This window comes from Cloeon dipterum, chromosome 3 (genome assembly GCF_949628265.1).
Source record: "Cloeon dipterum chromosome 3, ieCloDipt1.1, whole genome shotgun sequence".
Taxonomy (NCBI): domain Eukaryota; kingdom Metazoa; phylum Arthropoda; class Insecta; order Ephemeroptera; family Baetidae; genus Cloeon; species Cloeon dipterum.
This window is the reverse complement of record NC_088788.1, coordinates 19,672,786-19,688,363: the sequence shown is the minus strand read 5'-3', so window position 1 is coordinate 19,688,363 and position 15,578 is coordinate 19,672,786. Positions and strand designations below refer to the sequence as shown.

Below are 15,578 nucleotides of genomic sequence, written 5' to 3'. Positions count from 1 at the left end.
GGAGAGAAAAGGAGTGGCGAGGTCAGGCGAACCAAGCAGCACGTGACTCGCGTTCACGTAAAAATCTGTAGCCCTCGGCCCCCTCCTGTACCGGACCGGGCATCGTTTGTCTCTTCTCACATTCAACAGATTGGGCTGCGCAAGTAAGCCTGGTTGAAAATCAAAACCGCCGTTTGAGCAAAATTATTGCCTTTCAATACATAGAACCTGTTAAAGTGATGATAATGATCTGATGAAAGCTGCGCAATATAGCGCATATCATATTAAAAAGTGTACAGCGAGAAATTTATCTTTGAGAGAAGCAGCAAAAATATCGGTAAATTATAGATTTAGTGTTGCACGCCCATTGCGTTTAATAAATCATTGATTTAATATAGTGCATATTATGTATGTATAGTTTTTTTCCAAATATCAAATATTCAAAACTTAAATTTAATATTTGGTATAGCCTCGCAATAAATTTTCATTCATTCTCTTTTCATACAGGTTTTAGTTGGTATTTCTGGGTTTTAATGAACAGACCACATTAATCTTGCTTATATTTAGTTTTAAGAGCCACGCACTTCTCTACAATCAACTCGCATTAAGTTCATTTCAGCATTTATTTCTTATTGGATGCGACAAGAATTAAAAATAAAAGTGCGAATATCACAATTAATTTTAGGATAGAAAATACATTTGAAGAACCCGATAGGAACTCTATATACATGAAAATGTCACTTATAACCTTCTGAATTTCGGTATTATGAATATTGAGAGTGTATTATACAGTTCTTCTTAAGATTTCGTACGGATAAGAGATTATATTCATGACTTGAGAGATGTTGATTATTATCTGAGCCATACATAGACGACAAAAAACGTGATATATCAAATACAATTATTAATCTATTGTGGCACATGACAAACTTCGACTCATTTTGCTTCATACGTTAATGTTTCTGCTTGTCATTTTACCTTTTTTTCGTGTTTCTAAAATGATATTCTTGTTGACTGTGATATTTTAATCATGAACAATAAACAAACATAAACATGAAAACGAATAATATATGCTATCAAATATAGAAAATTTACATTTGTAATTTTACCAACACACATTGTCTTTGTTGAGAATTTTAGATGTCAAATTAGAACAGAGCAGACGAGCAGACTAAAACCCGCCCATGATCATTCTGTAAAAGAAGGTTATCAAAGATATCAGAATGCTAAAAGGAGACTTAAGTGGGAGAGCCGGTTTCCTGGTTCGCGTTATATAACACACAACTGCTTTTCGATATTACTTAATTTGCATCCAAATGGACATAAAATCGAAAACCTAAATCTTTTTTTTATAAATTTTCATAAACACGAAATATTTTTGCAAATTAATGTGTATTATATAGCGATTTCTCTGGGATTATTTGAAGTTTATTTAGTGTGAAAATGTGTGCAGCGGAGAGGAGCTACTAAAAAATACCTTTCACTGGCTACCGTGAAGCTGGTATATAACGAACTAAAGAAGAGACGCGAATCACGTGAGCCATCATGAAAAGCGATACGTGAACAAAAGGGGGAAATTATCAAACTCCGATCAATGCGTGTGTTGTTCTATACTATAGTCCCAGACCAGACCTCTAGCAATCGGTGAGCACAAAAATTTACATCGCATTAAAATTAAAAGGTGTCAAATGTGAACTTCATTCAAATATATTTAAAGATTCCTATTTTAAGATTCGTAAAATGGTTACCCTTACTGAAAGCTTAAATTTTAAACTGGGAGAATGGTTAGTTCATTGTGGAGCAATTTGAAGATTTTTTTATTCTGATCTTTGTCGCTCGATTAATTTTAATTTCAACCCCGATTTTAACCTAATAATTAGACATGAGTGGTGCCGATGAGTTGATTTTCAAAGAGGGAGAAGCCTTGCAAGGTGGCAAGGAAGTTGTGTGTACATGGAGAGTCGGCGGCGACTGATTGTCGCGGTTCTCGTAGCACGCAGGTTAAGGCTGCTGGACACTCTCAACAAAATGCAACGGCAGTCGAGCACCAGGCATCAGCTAAAGTAGCAGCAGTATGGCGATCGGCGGCAAAGGTGAATTGAATTTACTCTCTCTGATTATTTTAAAATTTAAATTGTTGTGCTTGGGATTGTGTGACTGTCGATGCCTATTCTCTCTTCTGTCTCTAACTTAGAAAATTGTACCTCATTCCTATAAATTAATAATATTTTTGCTTACCATTCTCAAGGCAGAAAGCCTTAGTTCTCATCCATACAAAAAAAGGCAACTTTGATGCACTCGCCACTCATATATTTTTTCGATTAACAATTGAAATTTGCATTGAAATGTTTATATGTATTTCGCGGGCATTATTTGTGGCAGCTGAATCTGTTCAAGTTATAATTAACAGCTAATTCAAATTTTGTACCAAGATGAATTATGTAATCAAATATAGATTTATGGTAGACTCACCATTTTCGCCCAACTCACACTTCCCGCTAGAATAGGGCATTAACATTGATTCTTCCTATCAGAGCGAGAAGTGTGAGTGATCTGAAAGCGTGAGTCCCCTATACTTTTATTTTGATAGTTAATTTTTCCTTTACAAGAAGTCTAAACCCGGAAAGCTGTTCCACCAAAATACACATTAATTCAATGAGAGTCTATATTTTAAAATATATACCAAAAAGTTATAAATAAGATAAATAAATATAAATACAAAATACCCAATAATAGATTAATTGTGCTTCCTTCCTTCTTACAATTAGAATAAATATCTGTATAGTATTTTCTTTGAATATGAAACCTGAATATTACTAATTTTGTTAGTGAAAGTACCGTAAAATAGGTTTATTCCAAAAGGGAAGTATCAGGGCCTCCATTTAAAACTATTTACTCTTCATCTTTATTTGCCTTCATATAAATACCTATGAGGAAACTTGGATAGCCTTACTACAAATAATTTATGCGTCATCGATAATTAATAATGTTTCATTTTAATCGTGCAAAGAAGGCGTTGAGCTGAAGAACTAATTAATTCTAGCCAATGAAATCAACGCAAAAAATATAGAGTGTACCCTTCAACATTGAAAATATCACTGTATATATTCCGATAAACACATAAAAAACTCGCTTAACTCTCGTGGTTCGTTTGCAGATTTTTATTTTTAGACTTCTCTTTGCGTGAGAGGTGAGATCCAGTTTTACTAGCCAGGTGGTTTTAAACATAGAGTGGACATGATAAGCTTGTAAATTAAGGTTTACAGTTATAACTTACTTAAAATGTTACGTCAAACTGCTTTAAAAGTGCGTTTAGAAATCATCTCCTCTTTAATTGCAGAGCTAACTTACTATATGCATGAACGCTCATCTCTGCTTCAGATTACTGAATAAAATTATTTAAGTTGCTTGTGATAAATCCTCTAAAAGATCATTTCAAGTTAAAATTGGAATCTTTTCCTTGACACAATTTTTGTTCATCGAATCATGAAAGAAACGGCATTTGAAGATATTCATAAGTAGCATATTGCGCGATTCCTGATTAAAAATCTTATTCTACTTAACAGCTTCTTAAATTATATTCGATTTCAATTTTTAACATGTGCATGTATAGAACAGAGTTGCTTCGCTGTCCCAAATTAAATTCTTAAACCTAACATTAAACTATGAAAGCAATAAAAACCCGCATAAAAAAATATAACCCAGGAATATCCGGAATAATCTTAGATTAATCAAAATTTACCCGAAAAAATTAATCCAAAAAAATGATCCAGGATTAATCCTGTATTAATTGAGATTAATCTATGAATGTTTAAGATCAATCTAGAGATTAATCTAAAAAAATATCCTCAGAAAATTCTTTAGATCATTCTGAGATTAATCTAAAAAATTAATTTCTAGAATTTTCCTGGAATTAATCCAGATTAACCTTAAAATGTTCTAAAATCAATCTAGAGATTAATCTACAAGAATATCCCTAGAATAATCCCAAAGGGGAAATTTGAATATAAGTTAATAGATTATCCCCAGATTATTCTATGAATCATTCTGAGAATATTTTTTTAATGTTCCTAGAATATTCTTTAAAAGCCCGAAAAGAGAAGAACTTAGATATTTTTCTTAAAATTGAAAACACAAAATTAAAGATGAAACATAATTTAATCAAGAAAATTAACTGCCATATTGTTAAATATTTTGAAATCGCGTTATCACAAAAAATATTTTTCTGAGAAATATTTTTTAATCAAGTCGATGGATTAAATTTTAATATTAAAACCTAAACCTTTTTCATTATCTGATACAAAATTATGATGCCTTTATTTTTCAAAGAATCTGCCCGGATTAAAAAGGGTAAAAATCATAAATGCGATTGAATAAATTAATTTCTTAACACAAAGAGTCTTATTTAATGCTACCGACAAACGGGCAAATATGAAAATAATGGTCAAAAGGACAAAAAAGGGTTAAAAGGGCGATTTAAGTGTGCGCGTGGTAGCGGCGGCTGCACATGCATGCACGCACTTGCATGGAATGCCTGCCGCCTGCCTCTGTTTTGGAGCGGGGGAGGGGCGACGGGCGGTGGCAGCAGGACTAGCGAGCAGCAGCAGCAAGAGACTTACAAAATCCTGCTTCGCTCTCTTTGTCTAACGCGTCAACGGTCAACCGCCGTTCAAAGTTTAAGTTATTAACGGACGCAGGAGTCGCAGGACGCCGGACGCCGCCAGTAAGGGACAACACGGACGTCCCGCAGACTCGGACGGATGGCCTGGATCTTGCGGTCAACAGGGTAAGTCTCATTTTATAGATTTGCGTCCAAAGAAATTAGATCTGATCGCGCAACTTGAAAATCTAACGGTATTATGGTAAAATTACACTTTTCGCCGCTACTTGTACGGTTTTCGCCACCAATATTTTGATATGGGATCCTCTCCAGTCCTTAATGTTCTTAATTAGAACCCCATAAATAAGTTTGGGTGGCGGTAAATTTTAAATCGGTGATGAAAAATATAATCTTTCTATGTAAATCGCGGTCGCATTTTTTGTACGCTCACGAGAATTTTGATTACACATTCTGATTCAATTGGCTTCGCATGGAAAATGGAAAAATATTATGCATGAACTTGACATACTTCTACCTTCCATTTTCCAAGCACAGCTAATTGAAAAAAGCTTTTATTTATTTTTTTCTACGAGTCGCTCCCTTTTTTTAGCTTCAAGCCGTCCGCAGCTGTTTTGCACGACGGGAAAAGATACAATCGTTTAAGTTCTGCAGTTTGGGCTTCAAGATTGGCGGTGCTGGCATCGAATGAGAGAAAATTTTGTACCTGATATGATTAAAAACAAATAAATTTTAAAAATTTAACTAAATAAGTTTGTGATTATGTATTTAAATAATTCCCAATTATATCGCAGTAATAGTAATAACAGATTTTGAAATATTCTAGGAACAATCTGAGGGTAATTTTAAGAATAATTTAGGGATAATTTTTGTCACAATCTATGTTAGCCTTAAAATGATATTAGAATCACCTAAGAACATTCTAAGATTGTCCTCAAAGAATAATACAAAGTTAAGATTTGATACGCTAAATATTAATCCTAGATCAATCCAAAGATTAATCCATAAGTATATTCTGAGAATGTTCTAGGATCATTCTTTAGAGCTTTTTGAAACAAACCCCGGCAGAATAATCCTGGAACATTCTAAGGATATTCTCTTAAATTAATCTACAGATTAATCCAGTATCACGAAAAACCGTATCATAAGTTCATATATAATTAATTTTTTAGATTAATCCTGGGCGAAGTCGGTATATTCTTAGAACATTCTCAGGCGATATTTTTTTATGCGGGAAGTGTCCCTTTTGATTTAAGAATTTGCACAAGTAAGTTGACCGCAGCTGCCACATGAATATGCTACTGCTTGCGTGACTTTAAGAATCGGTTCAAAATCCAAAGAAACTGCATGCACTTTTGTCTCTCACAACCAGTCAAATTAATGATAATTTTTAATGCAAACCTTTCGTCAAATTGATTCTAGGTTGGTTTTCGTGGGCGAAGCCAAGCCGGATTCCGGCGCGGGGCGTTCTTGGTGTTATCTCTTTTTTTGGCTTCTTTGTCAACTACATGCTGCGCGTAAACATAAACATCGCCATTGTTTCCATGACGGGGGGAACGGGGGGCAACACCACCTCCACTGCCTCCGATATAATCTCCAGCGAATGCATTTCTGAAAATTGGAAGTCAATGAACATGCTTGACAATGATACACTACTCAAAGAACAGGTGTGTTTACCAAACAAAAATAGATATCTTCTTGTACCTCCAAACATTTTATTCGTGTCGTTCTTTTTCTGAATGGTTGGAGAACGAACAAATATAAAAATATTTTGTTTCAATGTGCTGATAGAATCGTCAAACAAAAACTTTCATTTGATACAGCTTGTGCTCAAGTTTTAAATCAAATGATAATAATTCGTACTTTAAACAATGGAAAACTTAGTTGAATAATTATTTTGAAAAATAGAATTCTGCGGAGAGTGGCGGCGCTGAGTTCCCATGGAATTCTGGTCAGCAGGGCATTGTGCTGGGCTCGTTTTATTGGAGCTATATCATCAGTCTGGTGCCAGGTGGTATGCTGGCCGAGAGGTTCGGTACCAAACTCGTCTACGGCGGCGCCAACCTCATGCTGGGACTGGCAGCCCTTGCCATCCCCACGGCGGCCAGACTTGACTTTAACCTGCTTATCGCCATAAGACTCCTTCAAGGATTAGCAGCCGTGAGAACAAAAATTAATCCCACTTATCAATTTAATCTTCCCATTAAGTAAAATTCACTTAATGCGATTTGCATTTAAAAATAATTATAAAATATTTAATTCTTTCTTTCAAAAATACTTACAAAACTTGTATATTTTAAACCACTCAAATATTTTGTTGTTTACACCGCATTATTTATTATTCAGGGTATGACCTGGCCAGCCATGCACTCGATGACTAGCCGCTGGATACCACCGCATGAGCGAAGTAAATTCGTCTCCTCCTACATGGGTGAGTATCGCAAGAAGATTCCTGACCTGATATTTTTCAGTTGACTTTAATTTATAATCACTTGTTTTTTTACAACTGGACTGGATTTTTCCTGTTCGCTCGTAAGATGTAGCAGTATATATCTTCATTCAAAAGTTCTTCCTAAAAAGTAGACTTTCTTGTTTAAAAATTCTCTCTGCGCTGACCAAATAACATTTCCCGCATACGGAATCGTCTCTCTTGCTATTTAGAAGTCAAAGCTACAAACTGGTTTTCCGGGTTTTCCAGCCAGACATGCTGCCGGCAATGTCTGTGTAAAAAAGCTGATAAAAAATTGACAAGGTCGAATGTGCCTGTCTGAGAGTGCATGTCAATCAAATAAGAGCAATCAATTTTGATTTCATACGTGTCACTTTCGCAGGATGTTGAATAATATGAAATGTGTTGTGACACGCAGGTAATGCTGTTGGCACGGCAGTGACATATCCTCTGTGCGGCATTTTGATTGACACCTATGGCTGGGAGTCAGCTTTCTACGTGCCCGCGTTCATCTGCATCGCGTGGTGCGTCTGGTGGTGGCTGTGCGCCTTCGACTCGCCCAAACAGCACCCACGCATCTCGCAAGAAGAACTCGAGTACCTTCAGAAAAACGTCGTGACATCCAAAGAGAAGGCAAAAATCTCAAATAGGCTATACTTCATTTTAATTTAACTCGAAATTTTCAATATCTCTTCAGTAATTATGATTTCTTGAGGAGCACGATCCTTTTGCAACAGAGTAAAATTACTTTTAATTGACCAGTCAATTCAGCAGGAATGAACAGTTTTCCATCATCCATCATATCAGTTTTTATTTGGGAAACATCTAATTTTGCCTATTATTCTAGCTGAAACTTCCGCTCAAAGAGGTATTAAAGTCGCCACCGTTCTGGGCACTAATGGTGGCCAACACTGGTTCTATTTGGGCCTTTATGACCATCATCACCTATGGACCGACCTACTTGAAGGTTGTGCATGGCTTCAACATCAAAGAGGTAATTTTTGATTGAATATTAAAGATATCCCATATATATCTCAAGCCTTCCAAGATGGACATAAAATAGCTATTCATTTATTGTGAATGCACCTTCAGGCAATCAAATTAAACAATTATTTTGTTTTACTCATAACAATTATTGAAAAAATTGATGCCAAAATTTGTATGTTCCAGTTAGATTATAAATTAAACAAAGGCGGTGTTCTTTACACGATTTGGCTCTGCTTTTCTATAAAAATTGGTCAAAAAGACGTTAAAATTGAATAATTTGTGTATTAAAATTCAACATAATATATAGTAAAAACAACACATTTATCATATTGATAATTTTAAAATAAAAAAAATTATGTATTGATTTGATTATAATTCCATTTAAATATTGCAGAACGGACTTTTATCAGGTTTGCCAAATTTGTCAAGGTTCATGGGATCACTTTTCTTCTCCTGGATAATTGACTCAATGATCGCCGCAAATAAATGCACCATTACCTGCGCCAGGAAGGTGGCCACCGCAATCGGTTTGCAATCTCAATTTTAGATCTCTGTTTAGTGTTACCTTTGCTTTATATTGGCAGCTGAAATTATGCCTGCCGCTTTGTTCCTGCTAATGGGCAACATGGGCTGTAACGCCCCAGCTGAGGTGGCTGTTCTCACTGTGGCTTCTCTCTTCGGAGGCTGTGCCTCCTCAGGGCCGATCGTCAACAGTGTCGACCTGGCGCCAAATTTTGCGGGTATTAAATATATTCTATTGTCAGCCAATTTTTAAATTGATAAAAAATTCGTGTTCCAGATTTAGAAGGTTTAATAAAAATTTAGTTTAATTATTAACAAAAACAAACCCTTTTACAGGAACACTTATGGGCATGATCAGTATTGCTTCAATGAGTGGAGGATTTCTCGTGCCATTGATTGTTGGCTCCATCATCGAAGAAAATGTAGTGGTTCTATTTATTTTTAATGGCTAAAATGCTCATGTTATTTCATTTACAGCAATCAATGGCGCAGTGGCAATACGTGTTCATAATTGCGTCGGTGTTGAATGTATTATCTACAGTCGTCTTTTCAATATGGGGCAGCGGCCAAGTGCAGTCGTGGAATGAGCCTAAAAATGAGAGCAACGACAAGAAAGAAGAAGACGCAACTAACGAGCCACTGCATGCATGAATTCACCACTGTCTGAATGCTTCATTAACTTGTTGATATTTTATGTATTCACTCTTGTTCCACATGCCAGTAAGATACTAAAATGTTTTGAATAAAGTATATGTTGATTAAAATAATTTTAGAATTGTTTTGTTTCAGAGAATTTGGATTATTCTAATTAAAAAGTTCACAAAAACTATACTCTGTAAAAAAATATTTCTCTCCCTATTTCTTGTGTGTCTAGTAGGTAGCATATTCCTCGCTTTTAAATTTTTATATGCTTACACTTCAAGTGAATGTATATTATCTAATTCATTGAGTGGCGAGTCTTATAATTTTCTGTCGCGGTAGAAATTTCCCGCTATTCCACCTCCGAAAAGTAAACTTTATGCTGTATCTCGATGAGGCAGCTGGCAGCTGATGCGCACTCTATTTCACCCTCATTGCATTTACCGAACTTGATAATTTAAAGATTGATGGAAAAGTATCCTTACGTTTCGATTCATGCATTTAAAAGGAGCATGATAACAGCTAAAAGGTATAATATTTATCATGAATCCTACGATTCCTACAAGCGACACAAAGCGAGTGAGTGCATTTATGCAACCACGCAGACGACATTGCATCACCGGTTGACTATTTCGCAACATTTGCAGGCGTTTCTCTTATATCCATCTGAATATTTTTTCATGATAGAAAATGAAAATAACATGTGAGTAATAATTATCAATAATTCCAAGCTTCCAATCCTGTATACATTCGTCAAATTCAATATCAAGCTTCGCCAACATAATTTTTATCTATTATAATTTCATAATTTTATGACAATCGTCAACTCGTTTAATATTTAATATACAGATTCAAAGAAAATTTGTTGCGGATCAGTAGAGCAACTATGTCCAAAATGACAGCAAAATATCATTTGGTAACAGAGGGTAAAAATCAGTCTATCAGTTCAGTACTCTGCAAACTAAAATATATATTGCTAACCTTTTGTTTGTATCCACTTGAGTAACAATATTCTAACTCACAGTGGCGAGCCCCCTTTGTGCAGTGTCGAAAAACTGGTTTCGTCAACCGCGACCTTGCCTACGCTTTGCTGACTTAATAGCGAGCCCAAATGAAACGTCTTGAATGGCCTTTCCGTGCTGTCGATCCGCGCACAACGCACATATCCCACGCGATTAGTCCAGAGTAAATAAATAAATAACGGCCGTCGCTATTACCGCAGCAGCAGTAACCCTCGCAGCCAGGCAAGCAGAATAGAAACAAGAGGACGCACAGTACCCGATCGAAAGAACTATAATGTGGACAATCAGTGGGTCACGTGGTCGTAAGGCAGAGGAGAGGGGCTTCTTTGCCGGTCCATGGACTGCAGCCGCCGTCTTATCACTTTCTTCCCCACACTCGACCGACCACTGCTTTTCCACGAACAGCAGCCTTTTCCAACTTTGCCAACTGAAGATGAGCGAAGAAGAAAAGACAGAAAAATCAGGTAACTCCGATTAACTTTGGTGTCAGCGATTGAAAATTATTGGGAAAAAACTCAATCATATTTTTATGCAACTAATCACAAATTAATTCAATCATATGAAAGGAAAAAATAATATAAAAATGATGGCTAAATGTTTTTTTTTTTGTAAAAATAGCGAAATTTGGATTTTTTTAAGAACCTATTTGGAAAAATGTTTTTTAATTTTTTCGCTATTGAAACACTAAAAGGTTCTGTTTTTCTCAGATAATGTCATTACAAAAGTCAAGACAAATCCAGGCAGAGCAAAGACAGTTTAGACCGCATAGGTCCATCGTACGCTTGTTAAATTAAACTATATAGGTAGTGATAAAAATATTTTCATTTTGATGATGTTAATCTGCAAAATACTATTTCTCAATAATATTCTGAAATATGGAATTTTTACGAAATTAATTTTTTACAGTAATGTTTTAGCAAAGACTTTCCAAATACGTACATTTGAGAAAAGTTTCACTCGAGATTAATCGCATTCCTGTTTCAATTTTACTCTCAAGTATAGGTCAATAAAATTTCCAAATTTCATTTAATGAAACTGCTCAATTCTGTTGTCAATTCTTTGTTTTAACTAAAATACTCATCAATTAAAATACACGGTTATTTTTTACTATCAAAAATTAAAAATCAATCATGGAGTATTGTGGATTTCTTTGACCCCCCCTCAACTTGTTTTGCCTAGAAAGCATCTCCGGCTGGTCTTTCTTTTGCGTAACGCAATTTGCAATTTGTGATTAAAGGATGGCGGGTGTGGGTGCAGCCTAGTCGAATTCCGTCGCGAGGCGTGCTGGGGATTCTTAGCTTCTTTGGCTTCTTCACCAACTACATGCTGCGAGTGAACTTGAACATCGCGATTGTGTCGATGACTGGCGGAACGAACGTCTTGAGCAGCGCGTCGTTTAACAAGACGGTGGTGCTGAGCGAGTGCGTGGCCAACGCGAGCGGCAAACACGCTGCACCCGGGGCCGACTTCCAGGTGCGATAAAGCGCAACCAAATGTGGGGCAAACTTGCGAAATCAAATTTATCTAGACACCATGTTTACAAATTCTTGAAAATTCTAAGAGCATTTTGTTCAATTCACTGATAGACAGTTTTGGTCCACGATTCATCACTATTTTTAGCCTGAATTGCTAAGCAAATTTACTATAGCGTTATCTTAGTAAAAATTTGACTTTGGCCTCTGTTATACACGCTGAGAATACGTAACATCTGCCCAACAACAACTAAAACAAATATTGACGTGGTGCAATTTTATGGAAAAAATTATACGATCTTCTTTTAAATCGTAACACATTTTCACATTATTATCATTTCTAAATTTTGCATGGATGTGTAAGTCAGGAGGCCGAGTTCGATTGGGACTCAGGACAGCAGGCAATGGTTTTGGGCTCGTTTTACTGGAGCTACGTGGTCACTATGGTGCCGGGTGGCTTAGTTGCTGAAAAGTACGGAGGGAAGCTAGTCTACGGTGGTGGAAATCTGGTACTCTGTTTGATGTGTCTGCTCGTTCCGGTCGCGGCCAGATTCCACATCTCCGTCCTTATTCTCGTCCGTCTCATCCAAGGCATGGCAGCGGTGAGAAAACATTTGTCATCTATTTTTTTTACATAAAATTACTTTAGATTGATTCAACTAAATATTTATATCTTTAATTAGCATTTTCCGACCAATAAATTACTGTTTTTAATTTTTATTATTCATTTAGAAATGTTTCGCAAATTTAATTAATTTCACATTTTATTGGTGGCACGAGTGCACGAATTGCGAGATAAATAATGCTTGTAGTGGTTGCACTCTAGTGGCCTTCAAAGTCAAGAATAATAGCAATAAAAACGAAATATACTGTATACTATTGCGATATGATAAGCAACAGAAGAAGAAAAGTGAAATTTATGTGGGGCCGAGGACGCGCGCACAAACACATGCGTTTTCTCCGGGTGCAAAAGGGTCACCAGTTTTGTTTTCATTTATTTATGTTATTATTTTCCAGGGAGTAACATGGCCTGCAATGCACGTGATGGCGAGTCAGTGGTTCCCACCGCACGAAAGGAGCAAATTTGTCTCTACCTATATGGGTGCGTTTTTAATTTAACTCTGGACGGTGGGTTATTCATCGAAACCTCATTGAAACGTTTAATTTATAAATTAAATGCTTAAATTTCCCCTGCCTATGATAACTACGACGATTCAAACAAATTTTATAGCTTATTGAGAGCCACGCGCGATTGATGTAACTCTTTGCATATAATCTGCTCGAAATGCAATAAAACAAAGAGGTCATGGGTTGCGCAAAAACAAGAGAAAGAACAACTGGAGTTATGTGCATTGTAAATCACGATAAAGATGGAATAGCGAGTTAACTAATTTAATTAAAAATTTATCTGAGTGACAGATACAAAACAAAAGATAAATCTTTAATCAATATTGGACAAGTGATTTAATTACCTTTGGTTGAGCTCGTTTTTTTAATTTTTAACTACATCAACGGTCTCCATATATTTTATCGTCAAATGTATATTAAGTGAATTTGGGAGCATAGAAGCAAATTTGTAACTTCTACATAACATTAATTTATACTCTCGATTATTTTTAAGAAGTTATAGTATATTCCTTTTGAATGTTTTCAGGCAATTCTGTTGGTATCGCGGTGACGTATCCCTTATGTGGTGTTTTGATCGACTCTTTCGGCTGGGAGTCAGCGTTTTATGTACCTGGACTAATGTGTCTACTTTGGTGCGTGTGGTGGTGGTTTTGCGCCTTTGATTCGCCAGCAAAACACCCACGAATCTGCAAAAAGGAGCTGGCCTACCTCGAGCAGAACGTGGTCATTTCCAAAAGAAAAGTATGATACCAGGAATCAAGGCTTTTTTCGAATAAGTTAAATAGTACAATAATTTCTAATGGAATTTTCTTTTTCGTTAGCTGAAATTGCCGCTGAAGTCCATTCTGAAGTCGGTTCCGTTTTGGGCGCTGGTCGTGGCAAACGTTGGAACAATATGGGCTTTCATGACTATAATCACTTATGGACCGACATATCTCAAAACGGTGCACGGCCTAAGCATCAGAGAGGTGCGTTTTTTGCCTAACCTCTATGAGAACATTGATCAGAAAACGCAGCTTTAAATAGTTATTTTTTATTATTTTTTTAACCTCTGCACAGCACATCTTGTGGGCTATGAGCTCACTGGGTCCCAATAGCACCTCCGAGCGGAAAGAATGGGGTCTGAGATGCCACAGAGGAGTTTGGGCCCAATGTGGCCCTCTTTTCGCCTCCCCGCACAGAGTTCTTTTATTGAAACGCCAGACATTTATCCTTAAAGCCGCTGGAAAAGTGCGAAAAACAGCGCCGGTGCGCCTTCCAGCCCGTTGAGCTATTGCAGCATTTCGAGTCATTAAACTAACCACTTTTTGCCAACTCTGACGTTGGGCAGCCAGTATTAGATCCCCGAAACAGCTCAAATATCCCCCATTGCTTTGACACTCCTGAGAGTGCCTTAACAATGCGAGCCAACTATTAATAATATGGTTTTCAAAAATATCTTGAGTTTTAATGCATGAAATTTATGAACTATATCTACTGATTCCGATGATTAACTCTTTTGATTGATCCCTAGAATGGTTTGCTGTCCGGACTTCCTAACTTGAGCAGGTTTATTGGATCGCTGTTTTTCTCTTGGGTCATCGATTCCATGATCACGTCCAAAAAGATTTCCATCACATTTGCGAGAAAAATGGCTACAATTGTTGGTAAAAATGTTTTTTAAGCGATGAAACGTGATTGAAATACATATTCTCTGATTGACCTTTAATGGAGATTATTAACAATTTTGCAATATTATTTTTTCACTGAATAGTTTTTAGATATTATTATTTTCCAGCTCAAGGAATTCCAGCCGGTCTTTTCCTGCTCATGGGCAATATGGGGTGTAACGCGAAAGCAGAGGTGGCCGTGTTAACCCTCGCATCAATGATTTCTGGCAGCGCTTCGTCAGGAACGCTCGTCAACAGTGTTGATCTTGCACCCAACTTCTCAGGTTATAGAAAACAAATCAATCATGTGGTTGGGCCATCAGCGCCGCAGCAGCGCAATATGATTTTCATGATTACATTCCATATAAATGCAACCTTTAGTGTATTCCAAATGACATTTTTAGGGGTGGTTAGTCACCAAGAATTGTTGCATTTTAAACCACGAATATTCATTTCTTGCCTAATGCTGTTACTTTGATCGCAGTGCAATGCTCTCTCTTTAAATCAGGGATTTCATTTTATTCTAACGAACAGAATTTCGGGTATTAACGTCCCTTAACCATTACATTCAAAACTGTTTTTAAATTATTATTCTCCTTTTTATTTAAGTATTTGAATGAAAAGATACAAGGGGAAAACAGTTATCGTTAACTGAATTTTTAATTCGAAAGGATCGCTTTTGGGACTGATCAGCATCATTGGTATGAGCAGCGGATTTGTGGTGCCATTGGTTGTTGGCTTCATAATCAAAGACAATGTAAGTGTTCTAAACTGATGGACGCATTGGAAATGGCTGAAGTGCAAATTTCTTTTGACAGCAAACTTTGGCGCAGTGGAGGTACGTGTTCATCATTTCTGCTGTTCTTGGGCTGTTCACGATGGTCGTGTTCACCGTGTTTGGCAGCGGGGAAGTGCAGTTGTGGAATGAGCCAGACTTACTTAAGCCAAAAAAGGGGAAAAATAGAAAGATCGTCAAGGGTGACTCTGAGGCACCCGACTCCACAGAACCTCTCAGGAAATAATTATAGCCTGCATGCGAACTTGTTAGTGTGTGTTGTTTGCTTGTTGAACGATAGAATAATATTTTTTAATTGATAATTATTTACTGTGGTT

The 15,578-nt window shown here is 36.6% G+C and overlaps 2 protein-coding genes and 1 long non-coding RNA gene across 3 annotated transcripts; all 3 read left to right on the top strand.

Annotated features, from left to right (window-relative positions):
• The first annotated feature begins 1,915 nt into the window (after positions 1–1,915).
• LOC135940263 (sialin-like) lies at positions 1,916–9,322 on the top strand. Its single transcript, XM_065485073.1, has 10 exons — positions 1,916–2,072; positions 6,020–6,264; positions 6,506–6,757; positions 6,944–7,028; positions 7,465–7,679; positions 7,894–8,040; positions 8,428–8,560; positions 8,618–8,773; positions 8,892–8,977; positions 9,033–9,322. The coding sequence occupies exons 1-10, from the start codon at positions 2,054–2,056 to the stop codon at positions 9,204–9,206; spliced, it is 1,512 nt and encodes a 503-aa protein (XP_065341145.1). The 5' UTR covers positions 1,916–2,053; the 3' UTR covers positions 9,207–9,322.
• LOC135940264 (uncharacterized) lies at positions 4,141–5,349 on the top strand. Its single transcript, XR_010574835.1, has 2 exons — positions 4,141–4,765; positions 5,190–5,349. It is a non-coding gene; the product is annotated as an uncharacterized LOC135940264 (long non-coding RNA).
• Positions 9,323–10,592: 1,270 nt separating the features above from the next.
• LOC135941391 (sialin-like) lies at positions 10,593–15,566 on the top strand. Its single transcript, XM_065486891.1, has 10 exons — positions 10,593–10,680; positions 11,454–11,689; positions 12,057–12,290; positions 12,706–12,790; positions 13,343–13,557; positions 13,638–13,784; positions 14,330–14,462; positions 14,594–14,749; positions 15,137–15,222; positions 15,284–15,566. Exons 1-10 carry the CDS (start codon positions 10,650–10,652, stop codon positions 15,485–15,487), a joined length of 1,527 nt encoding a protein of 508 aa, XP_065342963.1. The 5' UTR covers positions 10,593–10,649; the 3' UTR covers positions 15,488–15,566.
• The last annotated feature ends 12 nt before the right edge of the window (positions 15,567–15,578 follow it).

What these genes read in the sequence shown, in the direction of transcription:
- LOC135940263 (XM_065485073.1), top strand. An exon ending in TCGTGACATCCAAAGAGAAG is followed by an intron (nt 7,680 to 7,893) that starts GCAAAAATCTCA and finishes CTATTATTCTAG; the next exon opens with CTGAAACTTCCGCTCAAAGA. An exon ending in GCTCCATCATCGAAGAAAAT is followed by an intron (nt 8,978 to 9,032) that starts GTAGTGGTTCTA and finishes TTTCATTTACAG; the next exon opens with CAATCAATGGCGCAGTGGCA.
- LOC135941391 (XM_065486891.1), top strand. Translation starts at nt 10,650, where the DNA reads ATGAGCGAAGAAGAAAAGACAGAAAAATCAG. An exon ending in TGGTCATTTCCAAAAGAAAA is followed by an intron (nt 13,558 to 13,637) that starts GTATGATACCAG and finishes CTTTTTCGTTAG; the next exon opens with CTGAAATTGCCGCTGAAGTC. An exon ending in AAAAATGGCTACAATTGTTG is followed by an intron (nt 14,463 to 14,593) that starts GTAAAAATGTTT and finishes ATTATTTTCCAG; the next exon opens with CTCAAGGAATTCCAGCCGGT.